Source organism: Aegilops tauschii, chromosome 2 (genome assembly GCF_002575655.3).
Source record: "Aegilops tauschii subsp. strangulata cultivar AL8/78 chromosome 2, Aet v6.0, whole genome shotgun sequence".
Taxonomy (NCBI): domain Eukaryota; kingdom Viridiplantae; phylum Streptophyta; class Magnoliopsida; order Poales; family Poaceae; genus Aegilops; species Aegilops tauschii.
Genome location: NC_053036.3, coordinates 467,038,019 through 467,054,142, shown reverse-complemented (window position 1 = coordinate 467,054,142; position 16,124 = coordinate 467,038,019). Strand labels below are relative to the sequence as shown.

The following is a 16,124-nucleotide window of genomic DNA, read 5'->3' as shown; positions in this document are numbered from 1 at the left end:
CCGCTAGGTGAAGCACCAATCCCTGAGAACCAAGACGTTATGAACGCTTGGCAGCAGCGTGCTGATGATTACTCCCTCGTTCAGTGCGGCATGCTTTACAGCTTAGAACCGGGTCTCCAAAACGTTTTGAGAAACATGGAGCATATGAGATGTTCGAGGAGCTGAAACTGGTTTTTCAAGCTCATGCCCGGGTCGAGAGATATGATGTCTCCGACAAGTTCTTCAGCTGTAAAATGGAGGAGAACAGTTCTGTTAGTGAGCACATACTCAGAATGTCTGGGTTGCACAACCGCTTGTCTCAGCTGGGAGTTAATCTCCCGAATGACGCGGTCGTTGACAGAATCCTCCAGTCGCTTCCACCAAGCTACAAGAGCTTTGTGATGAACTTCAATATGCAGGGGATGGAAAAGACCATTCCTGAGGTATATTCAATGCTGAAATCAGCTGAGGTAGAGATCAGAAAAGAACACCAAGTGTTGATGGTGAATAAAACCACTAAGTTCAAGAAGGGCAAGGGTAAGAAGAACTTCAAGAAGGACGGCAAGGGAGTTGCCGCGCCCGGTAAGCCAGTTACCGGGAAGAAGTCAAAGAATGGACCCAAGCCCGAGACTGAGTGCTTTTATTGCAAGGGAAGTGGTCACTGGAAGCGGAACTGCCCCAAATATTTAGCGGACAAGAAGAAGGCCAGCAACACCCAAGGTATATGTGATATACAAGTAATTGATGTGTACCTTACCAGTACTCGTAGTAGCTCCTGGGTATTTGATACCGGTGCGGTTGCTCATATTTGTAACTCAAAGCAGGAACTACGGAATAAACGGAGACTGGCAAAGGACGATGCGCGTCGGGAATGGTTCCAAGGTCGATGTGATCGCCGTTGGCACGCTACCTCTGCATCTACCCACGGGATTAGTTTTAAACCTCAATAATTGTTATTTAGTGCCAGCTTTGAGCATGAACATTGTATCTGGATCTCGTTTAATTCGAGATGGCTACTCATTTAAATCTGAGAATAATGGTTGTTCTATTTATTTGAGAGATATGTTTTATGGTCATGCCCCGCTGGTCAATGGTTTATTTTTGATGAATCTCGAACGTGATGTTACACATATTCATAGTGTGAATACCAAAAGATGTAAAGTTGATAACGATAGTCCCACATACTTGTGGCACTGCCGCCTTGGTCACATTGGTGTCAAGCGCATGAAGAAGCTCCATGCAGATGGAGTTTTGGAGTCTCTTGATTACGAATCATTTGACACGTGCGAACCATGCCTCATGGGTAAGATGACCAAGACTCCGTTCTCCGGAACAATGGAGCGAGCAACCAACTTATTGGAAATCATACATACCGATGTGTGCGGTCCAATGAGTGTTGAGGCTCGCGGAGGATATCGTTATGTTCTCACTCTCACTGATGATTTAAGTAGATATGGGTATGTCTACCTAATGAAACACAAGTGTGAAACCTTTGAAAAGTTCAAGGAATTTCAGAGTGAGGTTGAGAATCAACGTGACAGAAAAATAAAATTCTTACGATCAGATCGTGGAGGAGAATATTTAAGTCACGAATTTGGTACACACTTAAGGAAATGTGGAATAGTTTCACAACTCACGCCGCCTGGAACACCTCAGAGAAATGGTGTGTCCGAACGTCGTAATCGCACTCTATTGGATATGGTGCGATCTATGATGTCTCTTACTGATTTACCGCTCTCATTTTGGGGTTATGCTTTAGAGACTGCCGCATTCACTTTAAATAGGGCTCCGTCGAAATCCGTTGAGACGACACCGTATGAATTATTGTTTGGGAAGAAACCTAAGCTGTCGTTTCTAAAAGTTTGGGGATGCGATGCTTATGTCAAGAAACTTCAACCTGAAAAGCTCGAACCCAAATCGGAAAAATGCGTCTTCATAGGATACCCTAAGGAAACTATTGGGTATACCTTCTACCTCAGATCCGAAGGCAAGATCTTCGTTGCCAAGAACGGGTCCTTTCTGGAGAAGGAGTTTCTCTCGAAAGAATTGAGTGGGAGGAAAGTGGAACTTGATGAGGTGATAGTCACCCCTTCCGAACCGGAAAGTAGCGCAGTGCGGGAAAATGTTCCTGTGGTGCCTACACCGACTGGGGAGGAAGTTAATGATGATGATCATGAAGCTTCGGATCAAGTTACTGAACTTCGTAGGTCCACAAGGACACGTTCCGCACCAGAGTGGTACGGCAACCCTGTCCTGGAAATCATGTTGTTAGACAACGGTGAACCTTCGAACTATGAAGAAGCGATGGCGGGCCCGGATTCCGACAAATGGCTAGAAGCCATGAAATCCGAGATAGGATCCATGTATGAAAACAAAGTATGGACTTTGACTGACTTGCCCGATGATCGGCGAGCCATAGAAAATAAATGGATCTTTAAGAAGAAGACGGACGCGGATGGTAATGTGACCATCTACAAAGCTCGACTTGTCGCTAAGGGTTATCGACAAGTTCAAGGGGTTGACTACGATGAGACTTTCTCACCCGTAGCGAAGCTGAAGTCCATCCGAATCATGTTAGCAATTGCCGCATACTATGATTATGAAATATGGCAGATGGACGTCAAAACGGCATTCCTTAATGGCTTCCTTAAGGAAGAGTTGTATATGATGCAGCCGGAAGGTTTTGTCGATCCTAAGAATGCTAACAAAGTATGCAAGCTCCAGCGCTCAATCTATGGGCTGGTGCAAGCATCTCGGAGTTGGAACATTCGTTTTGATGAGATGATCAAAGCGTTTGGGTTTACACAGACTTATGGAGAAGCCTGTGTTTACAAGAAAGTGAGTGGGAGCTCTGTAGCATTTCTCATATTATATGTGGATGACATATTATTGATGGGAAATGATATAGAATTCTTGAAAGTATAAAGGCTTATTTGAATAAGTGTTTTTCAATGAAGGACCTTGGAGAAGCTGCTTATATATTAGGCATCAAGATCTATAGAGATAGATCAAGACGCCTCATTGGTCTTTCACAGAGTACATACCTTGACAAGATATTGAAGAAGTTCAATATGGATCAGTCCAAGAAGGGGTTCTTGCCTGTATTGCAAGGTGCAATTGAGCACGGCTCAATGCCCGACCACGGCAGAAGATATAGAAGAGATGAGTGTCATCCCCTATGCCTCGGCCATAGGGTCTATTATGTATGCCATGCTGTGTACCAGACCTGATGTAAACCTTGCCGTAAGTTTGGTAGGAAGGAACCAAAGTAATCCCGGCAAGGAACACTGGACAGCGGTCAAGAATATCCTGAAGTACCTAAAGAGGACTAAGGATATGTTTCTCGTTTATGGAGGTGACGAAGAGCTCGTCGTAAAGGGTTACGTCGACGCTAGCTTCGACACAGATCTGGATGACTCGAAGTCACAGACCGGATACGTGTATATTTTGAATGGAGGAGCAGTAAGCTGGTGCAGTTGCAAGCAAAGCGTCGTGGCGGGATCTACATGTGAAGCAGTCTGGATGAAGGAGTTCATTACCGACCTAGGGGTGATTCCCAATGCGTCGGGCCCGATGACTCTCTTCTGTGACAACACTGGAGCAATTGCCCTTGCGAAGGAGCCCAGGTTTCACAGGAAGACCAGGCATATCAAGCGTCGCTTCAACTCCATTCGTGAAAGTGTTCAAAATGGAGACATAGATATTTGTAAAGTACACACGGACCTGAATGTAGCAGATCCGTTGACTAAACCTCTCCCTAGAAAAAACATGATCAACACCAGGACGCAATGGGTGTTCGATTCATCACAATGTAACTAGATTATTGACTCTAGTGCAAGTGGGAGACTGTTGGAAATATGCCCTAGAGGCAATAATAAATGGTTATTATTATATTTCTTTGTTCATGGTAATTGTCTATTATTCATGCTATAATTGTATTGTCCGGAAATCGTAATACATGTGTGAATACATAGACCACAACGTGTCCCTAGTAAGCCTCTAGTTGACTAGCTCATTGATCAACAGATAGTCATGGTTTCCTGACTATGGACATTGGATGTCATTGATAACGGGATCACATCATTAGGAGAATGATGTGATGGACAAGACCCAATCCTAAGCATAGCATAAAAGATCGTGTAGTTTCGTTTGCTAGAGCTTTTCCAATGTCAAGTATCTTTTCCTTAGACCATGAGATCGTGCAACTCCCGGATACCGTAGGAGTGCTTTGGGTGTGCCAAACGTCACAACATAATAGGGTGACTATAAAGGTGCACTACGGGTATCTCCGAAAGTGTCTGTTGGGTTGGCACGGATCGAGACTAGGATTTGTCACTCCGTGTGACGGAGAGGTATCTCTGGGCCCACTCGGTGATGCATCATCATAATGAGCTCAATGTGACTAAGGCGTTAGTCACGGGATCATGCATTGCGGTACGAGTAAAGAGACTTGCCGGTAACGAGATTGAACAAGGTATTGGGATACCGACGATCGAATCTCGGGCAAGTAACATACCGATTGACAAAGGGAATTGCATACGGGATTGATTGAATCCTCGACACCGTGGTTCATCCGATGAGATCATCGTGGAACATGTGGGAGCCAACATGGGTATCCAGATCCCGCTGTTGGTTATTGACCGGAGAGGCGTCTCGGTCATGTCTGCATGTCTCCCGAACCCGTAGGGTCTACACACTTAAGGTTCGGTGACGCTAGGGTTGTAGAGATATATGTATGCGGATACCCGAAAGTTGTTCGGAGTCCCGGATGATATCCCGGACGTCACGAGAGGTTTCGGAATGGTCCGGAGGTGAAGAATTATATATAGGAAGTCAAGTTTCGGCCACCGGGAAAGTTTCGGGGGTTACCGGTATTGTACCGGGACCACCGGAAGGGTCCCGGGGGTCCACCGGGTGGGGCCACCTATCCCGGAGGGCCCCGTGGGCTGAAAGTGGAAGGGAACCAGCCCTTAGTGGGCTTGGGCGCCCCCCTTGGGCCTCCCCCCTGCGCCTAGGGTTGGGAACCCTAAGGGGGGAGCTTCCCCCTTGCCTTGGGGGGCAAGGCACCCCTTCCCCCCCACTTGGCCGCCGCCCCCCCTTTGGATCTGATCTCTAGGGCCGGCGCCCCCCCCCCCAGGGGGCCTATATAAAGGGGGGAGGGAGGGCAGCACACAACAGCCTTGGGCGCCTCCCTCCTCCCCTGCAACACCTCTCTCTCTCTCTCTCGCAGAAGCTCGGCGAAGCCCTGCCGGAGACCCGCTACATCCACCACCACGCCGTCATGCTGTTGGATCTCCATCAACCTCTCCTTCCCCCTTGCTGGATCAAGAAGGAGGAGACGTCGCTGCATTGTACGTGTGTTGAACGCGGAGGTGCCGTCCGTTCGGCACTCGGTCATCGGTGATTTGGATCACGGCAAGTACGACTCCGTCATCCACGTTCATTGGAACGCTTCCGCTCGCGATCTACAAGGGTATGTAGATGCACTCCTTTCCCCTCGTTGCTAGTAGACTCCATAGATGCATCTTGGTGAGTGTAGGAAAATTTTAAAATTATGCTACGATTCCCAACATGATATTTATATGTGCAGAACCTGTCATCTGTCTGCTTGTTTCTCTTTCAGAGTGAGGAGGATATAAGCGTCAAACCAACGCAATCTCATCAGCTTGCTCAGCTGCTTGTGCTGCAGCTCCCGAGCAGGGCTAACCTTTCTTGAACTCTATTGAAGTGCTATCGGTTTTGTATATTATTTTGTCGGCATGCTTATTTGCACTGGTGGCGATCTTTCATGCCCAGTATATGTAAGCTGTTGTCTGCTTGTGCTTTATTATCATAGTGGCGAACTTTGATGCCCACTGTATGTAATATGCCGTAATTTCTTTATTGTATAGCCTAGGTTTTTTTCTTATTCACGATGCTGTAGTTATTTTACTGTATATATATCCTGTCTTCGCTCCATGAAAAGTAAACCAGGCAAACCGTAAAATTACGGTACATAATCGGGTCGTCATGCAAATCACTATGTATGGGCCGCATTATGTGCCCAGTCATTTTGGACCGTTAACAGGCCTAAATGTAAATTGACCCACTAGTAGTTTTGGGCCTTTAATAGGCCGAGTAAACCGCCGGCCCTATTTTGGCAAGAAAATTCAATGGGCTTTTAGTAGGATGAAAAGTAGGTTGGGCCTGAAACGTGCCGAACAGCTCACGGGCCGATAGCAGGCCGAAATTGACCCCGGCCCATGTTTGTGCCAATCACATCACGGGTCGTTAATAGGCCAAAATTGTCTCGGTCCTTATTTGGCCCAATCAGATTATCGGCTATGAGCAGGCCGGATGCAAAGCGGACCATAATTAGGCCCAACTATATGACGGGCTTTTAACAGGTCGAAATAAATATAGGGCCGAAATGTTAAACGGGCCTTTAAGAAGCCGAAACTAATATCAGGCCGTACTATTAAATGGGCCTTTAGCAAACAAAAATCCTAACCGGACCTCAAGTGGGCCCAAAAGCACAACATCCTGTTGATGGGCCGAATCTGATATGGGCCATAATTTAGCCCAAAGAATGAAAGGCTCTTAGAGGGCCGGATCTGATATGGGTCGTAATATGGCCCAAAACATGGTAGGCTATTAACGGGCCGACTCTCATATGGGCCCTTATTAGGCCCAGAACGTGGCAGGTTGTTAATTGACCGGATCAAATATGGGCCGGCATTTGGCCCAAAACATGGCAGCCTATTAACGGGCCGACCCACTAGTGTCTTCAAAATCTTGTGGGCCTTTAGCTGGGCCGACCCATTATGGTCTGCAAAATCTTGTGGGCCTTTAGCTGGGTCGGCCCATTATGGTCTGCAAAATCTTGTGGGCCTTTAGCTGGGCCGGCCCATTTAATCTTTATGGACCACTTTTGGGCCGGTCCACGTGTCAACATATCATAGGCGCATCTCGCCCATTGGATGAGTGACATCTGTGCCAATGCGGAGCTGGCACGTGGTTCCGTCGGCCAATGAGAATTTTACACGTGGAAAATCGCCATTGGTCGTGGCTGTTAGCGGGTTATCAGATCGGACACGGTAGCTTAACGGCAACCCGTTACGGTGGATGCCACGTGTTGGTTACCCTTGACGAAAGCACTTCCATGACGCGGCATTTATCGTCATGGAAGTGGACACTTCCGTGATGATAATTTTGGTATTGTCATGGAACACTTCTACGACAGCACAGGTATGACTATCTTGATTCGGTCATAAAATCGTCATGGATGTACATGCATGAAAGAAAAACGTGACCTACTATGACAAACACGTATCATCATGGAAGTGATTTTTTTGTAGTGTTACCAAATACCAATTGGGGCAGTGATAGGCGTCGGCAGTCCGGCCAAACAGTTGGGTCGGACTAGCCCCAGCCGCCCGATGCGAGTCGCCCTGGCCATTGGATCTAATAGGAAAAAAAACGGTTCGCCCAAACATCTCCTTCTTTATCGTGCGGCTCCCCCACATCTCGCCGTCTCTCGCGCAGATCCCTCTCCCTCCCCTCGATGCGCTTGCCTTTCGCCCGCGCCGCTCGTGCTCGTCCTCCGCCTCGTGCTCGTAGGCAACACCGCCTTATCCAGTCGCCGGACTACGCAACCCCCATCCTCTATTTCTTCTTCTCGCGGCCATGAAATGAAAAAAGGCAAAAAATCGTCTCGCATCCGTTCGACTCGCAGCCCCTCTGTGCTCGCGCCGTCGTAACAACTACAGCATACGTCCCCGTCTCCGGTTGCTTGCAGCCCGTCACCGCCGCGCCGCTCCAAAGTTCGCCGTTGCAGCAAGACGCCTCGCCTGCCTTCAACTCGTTGCCCCTTGGTGCTCTGTGGCGCACGTCCTCGTCATCGACTGCTTGCAGCACAACGGCTCGTCGCGCCACTCTAAAAGGTTGTCGTTGCAGCAAAACGCCGTCGCCGCCGTCGGTCTTCTCGTGAACGGTTGTAGTAATCTCAATACCGGTAGTAGCAAAAGACGACACCGGTTGCAGCAAAAAGGTCATCGACGCCGTCGGTGTCCTCATAAACGGTTGTAGCAATCGTCAACACCGGTAGTAGCAAAAAATGACACCGGTTGCAGCAAAGTGTTGTCGCCGCCATCGCCGCCGTTGCCGTCATCGATGTCCTCGTGAACGGGTTGTATCCATCGTCAACGCCGGTAGTAGCAAAAAAGAAGACACGGTTGCAGCTCGGCGTCGTCATGAATGGTTGTAGCAAATCGTCAATGCCGGTCATAGCAAAATCGCCGACGGTTGAAGCAAAAACCTCACCGCCGCCGTCGTGTCGCGCCGTCACGGTGATTGGTTGCAGCAGTCGTCCATCGCTGGTCATAGCATCCAGTAGGCCTGATGCAGCTTTTTGTATTTGCGAGCTCCTAGCTCTGGGCATTCATGGTCGCATCGGAGGAGGCGTTGGCGTTGGCGGCAGAGGTGTTACGGTGATGATGCAGCGCCTCACTCTGTGCATTTGAAAACCAAACCGAAAAACCATACCGAAAATAAACCAAACCGAACCAAATTTATGGTTTGTGGTTTCGGTATGGTATGAACTTTTCATACCGATTTGAACTTTGGTTTTTATGATATATACCGAAAAACCAAACGGTTAACCGAAGTAAGAAATAATTTTATATTTCTTGTGATGAACAACCATACAAGTTATCATTTTTCTTGTACATGAGTCAAATTCACTACTAAGCATATAATTTTTTCTTGTAACATAGTCATTTTTCTCTTTTTAAAATGTTAAGCACGTCCATAACCATCAACAGATGAATCAATCCATGCGCATATACTTATATATATAGTTATATACTATTTGTGTAAAACAGTATGTGTTTTGAGTCATAAATTTGCAAATTATTATTACGTCATTTTCAAATTCGCATCAACTTTTGTTATTATGGTATATACCGAAACCATACCGAAATAATTTGGTATATACCGAAACCGAACCGTATTTTAATTTCATACCATATTTAACGAAGTATTAATACTATACAAAACGAAAAACCGTATAAACCGAATAAACCGAACGCATAGAGTGATGCAGCAGGTTTGAAGACGATGAAGAGATGGAAGCTGACGCGGCCGGAGAGCAAAACGAGTGGAGGAGGATGCATGCGGGAAGAGATAAGGCTGAAGCAATAAACTAATCGACTAATCGCATGTGATCACAAGCCAGCGATGCGCTTTGGATGCGACCGGCGGAATTTCGGCGGGTCGACCGGGTACCAACGTTTACCATACCCATTGGTGGTGGTGGTTCGTCTACTTGGACGGTTGGAATGGGTTCGAATTGACTAAAGAAACGAACTCGCAGTTGACCGACAGAGCCACCCCACTGTACGTAGTTTTCTTTTTCTTTCAGAAATGTCTATTGTACACACGTCATATATTTTTGTTATGACACGGTCCCTTCAGTAGCACGCTTGCAGTTCCACTATCTATTGTACCCCTCTTGGATTAATTCCTGTGGAGAAAAGAAACCACCCCGAGTTGCACGAGACATGCGCGGCGATGGGGAAGAAGATGTGCCTGCTCTCGCTGGACGAGGACATCGTCCTGGTGCGCATGGTCGTCGTGGTGGCGTCGATAGTCGCCACCGTGCAGCCACCACCTCGCCGCTGCGCCGTCGCCTTCTTCTACAGCTGACGAGTTATTTACCCAGAACCACCACAGTTGGGGCTAGGGTAACAGGTCAGTACCACATTTGAGCCTTGTCACAAAAAACCACCAACTCTAGGACTAATTGGTAACACGGAGCACTGATGGGCTGATTTGGCCGCAGAAACAGCGAATCCGACAGGTCGGGCCCACCTATCGGGTCGACGTGGCGCAGGCGGACGGACGACGTTAGACGGCGGTTGACGGCCGTTTCCGCGCACGTGTATTAGTGGGCCGCGCAGGTCGCTGGTCGGACCAGACCGCACCGACCGCACCAGACCACATCCACTGCTCTGTCTCGACCTCGACGACCGCCGGCGCCGCCACCGTCGTCTCGCCGCCGTCCGCCGCTCTGCCATGGTTTCTTGGAGCGAGGGGGCAAGCTCTTCTTCTTCGGACGACGAGTCAGTGACCAGCCAGGTACGTTCATTTGGGGATTCCAGCAATTAGGGTTAGGGTTAGGGTTCTTGAGTTGGGGATTTCTTACCAACTCGCTGATTTGTTCAATCTCTTGGGTTTTTAGCTTCCTAGGACAATCCCATGCTATGAATGGAGTGGCATTGCTCATGAGCTCTCCTCTCGCTGTCCGCATCGAGAGCCTTGCCTCAGGCTAGTAGCATTTGAATCTACTGACACTGGCCGACGTTTTCTTGCTTGTGCTGAGGAGAAGGTATGTTGCTTAGTACTGTAAGTAGTTAATCTTAGTTAGTTTCTGCTCCATTCAATTGCGAGAAGCAAATTTTGCTTTGTTTATTAGTGTAAAGAACTGTTACTGCCCACAGTTGGATATAATTTGGTGGTTATGCTCTCACGGTAGGAAATGATGCTTTGCCTGTAGGAAATTATGCTCTGCCAGTGTAACTCTAAAGAACTGTCACTGCCCACATTGTAATTTGCTCTGCCAGTGTAACTCTAAATTATGCTCTGCCAATGTAATTTGGAGCTCCAAGTAATTTGCTCTGCTAGTACAAAATTGTTAATGCCAATAGGTAATTATGCTATATTAAATAATTTGGTGGAAATATTATAGTTGTTGTTATAATTATTGACAACATATATTAATTTCATAGGCTTTCATAACTGTTTCTGCTCTTAAATGATCACAATTTCTTAATTAGAACAAGAACATCTCTTTTGTAGTATCATTGACAATATTTTTTCTGAATTTTAGCCTGAACTAAAGTGCAACTATCTGGAGTGGATAGATCCTGAGTGGTCAGTGGCTTTGCAGTTCTGCCTAACTGAATTGTGGAGCATGTACTCCAAATAAAACAAGGACAGGCTGAGAGACAATGTTTAGCTTGCTGAACACAATTTCAAAGTAGTTGGAGAAAAGAGGAAGATGGAGGAAGAGCTGAGATTTTTCAAACTTGATTTTGCAAAAATGGTGGCTGACAAGGAGGAGGCTATTACTCAGTTGGGCAATGTTATTGGCTCTTAGTGATCTGAAAGAGGAGATGGAGAAGAAGAAGCTGGCAGACCATGGTTGCACTAATCTACATCAGTTACTCAGGGCAAAGGCAGAGAAGGAGAGGGACAAGCTTGTGGTAGAGAGAGACCAAGTGCTCATAGAGAGAGACCAACTAAAGGAAGAGAAGAAAAATCTGGAGTACATCATTTCTGATTTGCTGAAACAGAAGCATGGCTACAAGGACAAGATCAAGAAGTTGAAGGAGATCTGTGATGAATTTTAATTATGTAATGTGCACTGTAGTGTTGTGCTTTGTTGGTGTAGTTGTTCTTTGTTGCACTGAATAATCAGACCTAACTAGAAGTGCACTGTAGTGTTGTAATGGTTTATTTTGTACTGAATTATCCAGTTTATCTCCAAGTCTAGAATTTGAACTTATGGCATGAATTTGAACTGAATTTGCAGTACTGTCTCTTGTGAAACTGGTGTGATTATTCAGAATGTGATGATATACAGAAACTTATGGCATTAGTATACCAGGAACTGATGGCATTATTAATGTGCACAGAATGTGATGATATACAGAACCTTATGGCAAACACAGAATTATAGATAGATATATGATGATCATGCAAGCCAACATAGGTTCAACATAGCAGTACATAAGATCCATACATAGGTTCAACATAGCAGTTCCAAGCAGTAGTTCTTAGTGCCACACATAGGTTCAACATAGCATCACATAATTTCAAATTTAGTCTTGGCATAGATAAAGTGCTCTAGTGCCTAATGGAGCACACATGCACTTGCATACATAGTCAAACAAGAACTCTCAGTAGTTCCCACTGGCATAGAAGTACCCCTCCATCCTTTTGCTCATGTATCTTGTCCTTTTGGACCTATGTCCTATTGGCTGGCTAGTTGAAGGTTCTGCAATAGTTCTTGGAGGATTGAAGCTTCTTGCACATGTCTTTGCACCTCTTCTTGCAGCAGCAGTACCAGCACCAGAAGAAGAAGAATTTGCAGCTCTAGCATATGTACCAGCAGCTCTAGCAGATGGAGCAACAGCTCTAGCAGAGTTGCCCCTTGAAGCAGCAGCAGATGAACCCCTTGAAGCAGATGTAGAGCTTGCACCCCTAGGAGTTGTTGTAGCAGATGTTGAGCTTCCACCTTGCTGCCATGCAGGGGCTGTCTTGTTTTCCTGCAATTATTTTATTTGCATAAATTTCAGTGAAACTTGATGAATGATGAGACAGAGAAGCTAGTAAAAAAGAACATACCATGTGCTTGTTCTTCCTAATTTGCAGATCTTGCCTCAATGGCTTAGCACAACTTGTGTATTTGTGGCCCTGCAACTTGCAGTTACTACAAGTTATTGTAGCCATCCTTGATGTCTGCTTTGCTTGAGGAGGCTCAAACCTGCCTTTCTTCCTTTTCTCTTCTGCTGGTCCCTTCTTGTCTTCTTTGAACTGAGGTGGGTCAATGTCAGGAGTTGCAGTTTTCACCCAACAATCAGGACCAGGAACTGGGTAAATGATAGGCTTGTATGACTCCAAGTACATAGCCTTTTTGAAGAACACATTTACATGGTCCTCTGGTAGTTGTTTGGACCTGTAGATGGCAGAACAAGCATGGTTGCAAGGAATTCCAGAGAGGTCCCATTTCTTACAGCCACATGTTTGCAAGTTAGTGTCAACAGAGTAGGTCTTGTCCCCACTACTCACTTGGAAAAGACCTGGTCCAGCTATCAATGATTTGCAGTCCCTTGCATATCTCTTGTTCATCTCTAACTTCTCAGCATAAGTTGGTGCAATTTCCCATCTTGAAACTAGTCCACCCTCTCTCTTTTGCTGACACCTTACCAGAAATTTGTCCTTGATCCCATTGATCATAGTGACAATAGGCTTGTTCCTTACATCAACTATGTACTTATTAAAAACTTCACTTAAGTTATTGACCGCAAGATCAGTTTTGCAGTTAGTATCCATTGCATGTCTTGACCAAGCTTTTGGAGGAATCCTTGACATCCACTCCCAAGCAGGCTTGCACTCAGCCTTCATGCTCTCCATTGCCAATTGAAAGTCATGTTCAATGTAAGCATATGCAGCTGCATCCATGCATTTCTTCAAGTCTTCTCCTCTGAATCCTGCTCTCTGGAAGTTGGCATAAATGTGCCTCAAGCAGTACCTATGAGGGCAGTTTGGAAAAATTGATGTGACTGCATTCAGCAGACCCTGCAAAGGAATTTGAATTAAGTTTACATTATAAAAATATTTTAAATTAAAATTTTTTACTATTAAATTGATTTTAATTCAATTTAGTTGTTCTACTATTCAATTTAGTTGTTCTACTATTCAATTTAGTTGTTCTTCTATTCAATTCAATTTAGTTGACCCTAGGCTACCTTGACCCAAAGTGTCGACAAGACGCGTTACCACTCGACACATACCAACTAGGGTGGATGGGCTTCTTCTTGGCTAGGTTGACCCAAAAGGGTGACCCTAGGCTACCTTGACCCAAAGTGTCGACAAGATGCGTTACCACTCGACACATACCAACTAGGGTGGATGGGGTTGTTCTTGGCTAGGTTGACCCAAAATGGTGACCCTAGGCTACCTTGACCCAAAGTGTCGACAAGACGCGTTACCACTCGACACATACCAACTAGGGTGGATGGGGTTGTTCTTGGCTAGGTTGACCCAAAATGGTGACCCTAGGCTAGATTGACCCAAAGTGTCGACAAGACACGTTACCACTCGACAAATACCAACTAGGGTGGATGGGGTTGTTCTTGGCTATGTTGACCCATAAGGGTGACCCTAGGCTAAGTTAACTAAATGCAAAACAAAATAATGAACTAAATTAACTAAATGCACAACAAAATAATGAACTAAGTTAACTAAATGCACAACAAAATAATGAACTAAATTAACTAAGTGCACAACAAAATAATGAACTAAGATAACTAAGTGCACAACAAAATAATGAACTAAGTTAACTAAATGCACAACAAAATAATGAACTAAAATAACTAAATGCAGAACAAAATAATGAACTAAGTTAACTAAATGCAAAACAAATTAATGAACTAATTCTACTACTAAATTAAGAACAAGTTAAGATCAAAATAAACTCACCTTTTGTCTATCAGACATGAATGTGTACTTCCCAAATTTTCCCTCTTCAGTCCCTCCTAGGGCATACTTCAGTTGAGTCAAAAACCAAGACCAGTTTGGTGTGTCTTCAACTCCAACCACTCCAAATGCTATGGGGTACATATTTTTGTTTGCATCCCTTCCAGTAGCAGCTAGTATTTGTGCCCCACTAGTCAACTTAATGAAACGACCATCTAGGCCTATGAATGGCCTGCATCCATTCAAAAATCCCTCAACACATGCATTCAAACAAAAAAAAGACCATGAAACCTTGGTCCTGCAGTTGGATTTTCTCTTGTTTTTCCACTCATAGTAGCAACAATGCATCTTGATCCAGGATTCGTAGCTTTCACAATCTCCAAATAATCTCCCAGCCTCTTGTATTGCCTCTTGTGATCTCCAAGCACAATCTCCTTTGCTTTCCTCTTTGCTCTCCATGCCATCATCTTGGGCACCTCAACACCAAACTGCCTCTTTACCTTGTCAACTATAGCAGGTACAGTAGTGTTGGGGTCTGATCTGATAGTTTCAAGCATTTTGTTGCCAAGCCACTTTGAGCTGATCCTTGTCTTCTCAGATTGGGTGGGACATGTGTGCTCCAATATCATCTTCTTAATGCAGAAAGTGGGCTCATTACTGATCTTTGCTGCAACCATGTGGAACTGACAACCCTCTCCATCACAACACACTATTACCCTGTCACTGTAGTTTTTGTGATATTTGTATCTTCTAAGTTGTTTCACATGCAAATTCACAAGAGCCTCTCTAAATTGGTACACATCTCTGAAACAGAGCCTGAGCTGGAATTGCTGCTCTGGATGCAGCCTGTTCTCATCATACTAGACCCTGGGTGGTCTTTTCTTAGCTCTGCTCCTTCTTCCAGAGGGGATTATAAAGGGCATTGGTTCATTGCCATCATCATCAGCTTCAAAGCTTGTATCATCCTCTTCTGAAGATGGATACCAGTCCTCATTCATGCTTCTGTTAGCGCTAGAGTGGGACCTACTAGTAGGCCCAGGCCTCTTTATCTTCTTCTCAACAGGCTCAGCAACTGCTATCTCTTGACAGTCATCATCCTCTTCCTCCAAGTCTATGTCATATAAATCTTCAGGGTCTGTGTCCCCTTCACAGTGTGTACTACTCATGTATTGAGCTCTCTTCCTCTTAATGTCAGCAATTGTGTCTTTCAGATCACTGTCCACTTTCCTCCTCTATTCTTCTTCTCTAGCTACAGTATCTTCTTCTTCATAGTCCATGGAATCTGAATCTGCATCTGGGAGGTCTTCATGAGCTACAAAGTCTTCATCAAATACTGAGTCATCAGATGTGTCCTCATTTCCTGCATGCTCCTCCTCATCTGTATCAAACTGGAAATCTGCATGATTAACACTAACTTGAGTGTTAACCTGCTGCAATGCATTATTTTCCTGCTCTGCATCTGCCATCTCTGGCTCAATTGGGTGATTTTGCGTCCCAAGCAGTAACCGGCATGATGGAGGAACTGATTTTATTGGCATATAGTTCACACTTTCTTGTGTACCAACAAAATATGACGAGCCAACATAATCATTTGTTGTTTTGTGCACAACACCTGACTCATTAACAGCAAATACAACTGGTGGGTCCACTATTAAATCTTCAATTGTTTCATCTGGGTCCACTTCTTCATGTTCTGCACTTTTGTTAACTGGTGCTTGCTTTATATCTAATTTCCCCTCTTTAACATACAAACACAATGTCTGACTGCTTTTGAATTGCTTTATCATCTCATCCACTTCAGTGTTGTTTCTGATGACAGTAATCTCTTGCAGCCCTGTGCCATCCTTCCTCAAGTAGAAAATATTGTCATCACTTTCATATCCATTTCTGACCATCACATTAAG

The 16,124-nt window shown here is 45.3% G+C and overlaps 1 protein-coding gene across 1 annotated transcript; it reads right to left on the bottom strand.

Annotated features, from left to right (window-relative positions):
- Positions 1-11,918: 11,918 nt before the first annotated feature.
- Positions 11,919-14,897, bottom strand: LOC109786415 (uncharacterized). Its single transcript, XM_020344981.1, has 4 exons — positions 14,512-14,897; positions 14,224-14,452; positions 12,367-13,320; positions 11,919-12,287 (listed from the first exon to the last, which is right to left on the bottom strand). Exons 1-4 carry the CDS (start codon positions 14,895-14,897, stop codon positions 11,919-11,921), a joined length of 1,938 nt encoding a protein of 645 aa, XP_020200570.1.
- Positions 14,898-16,124: the final 1,227 nt, after the last annotated feature.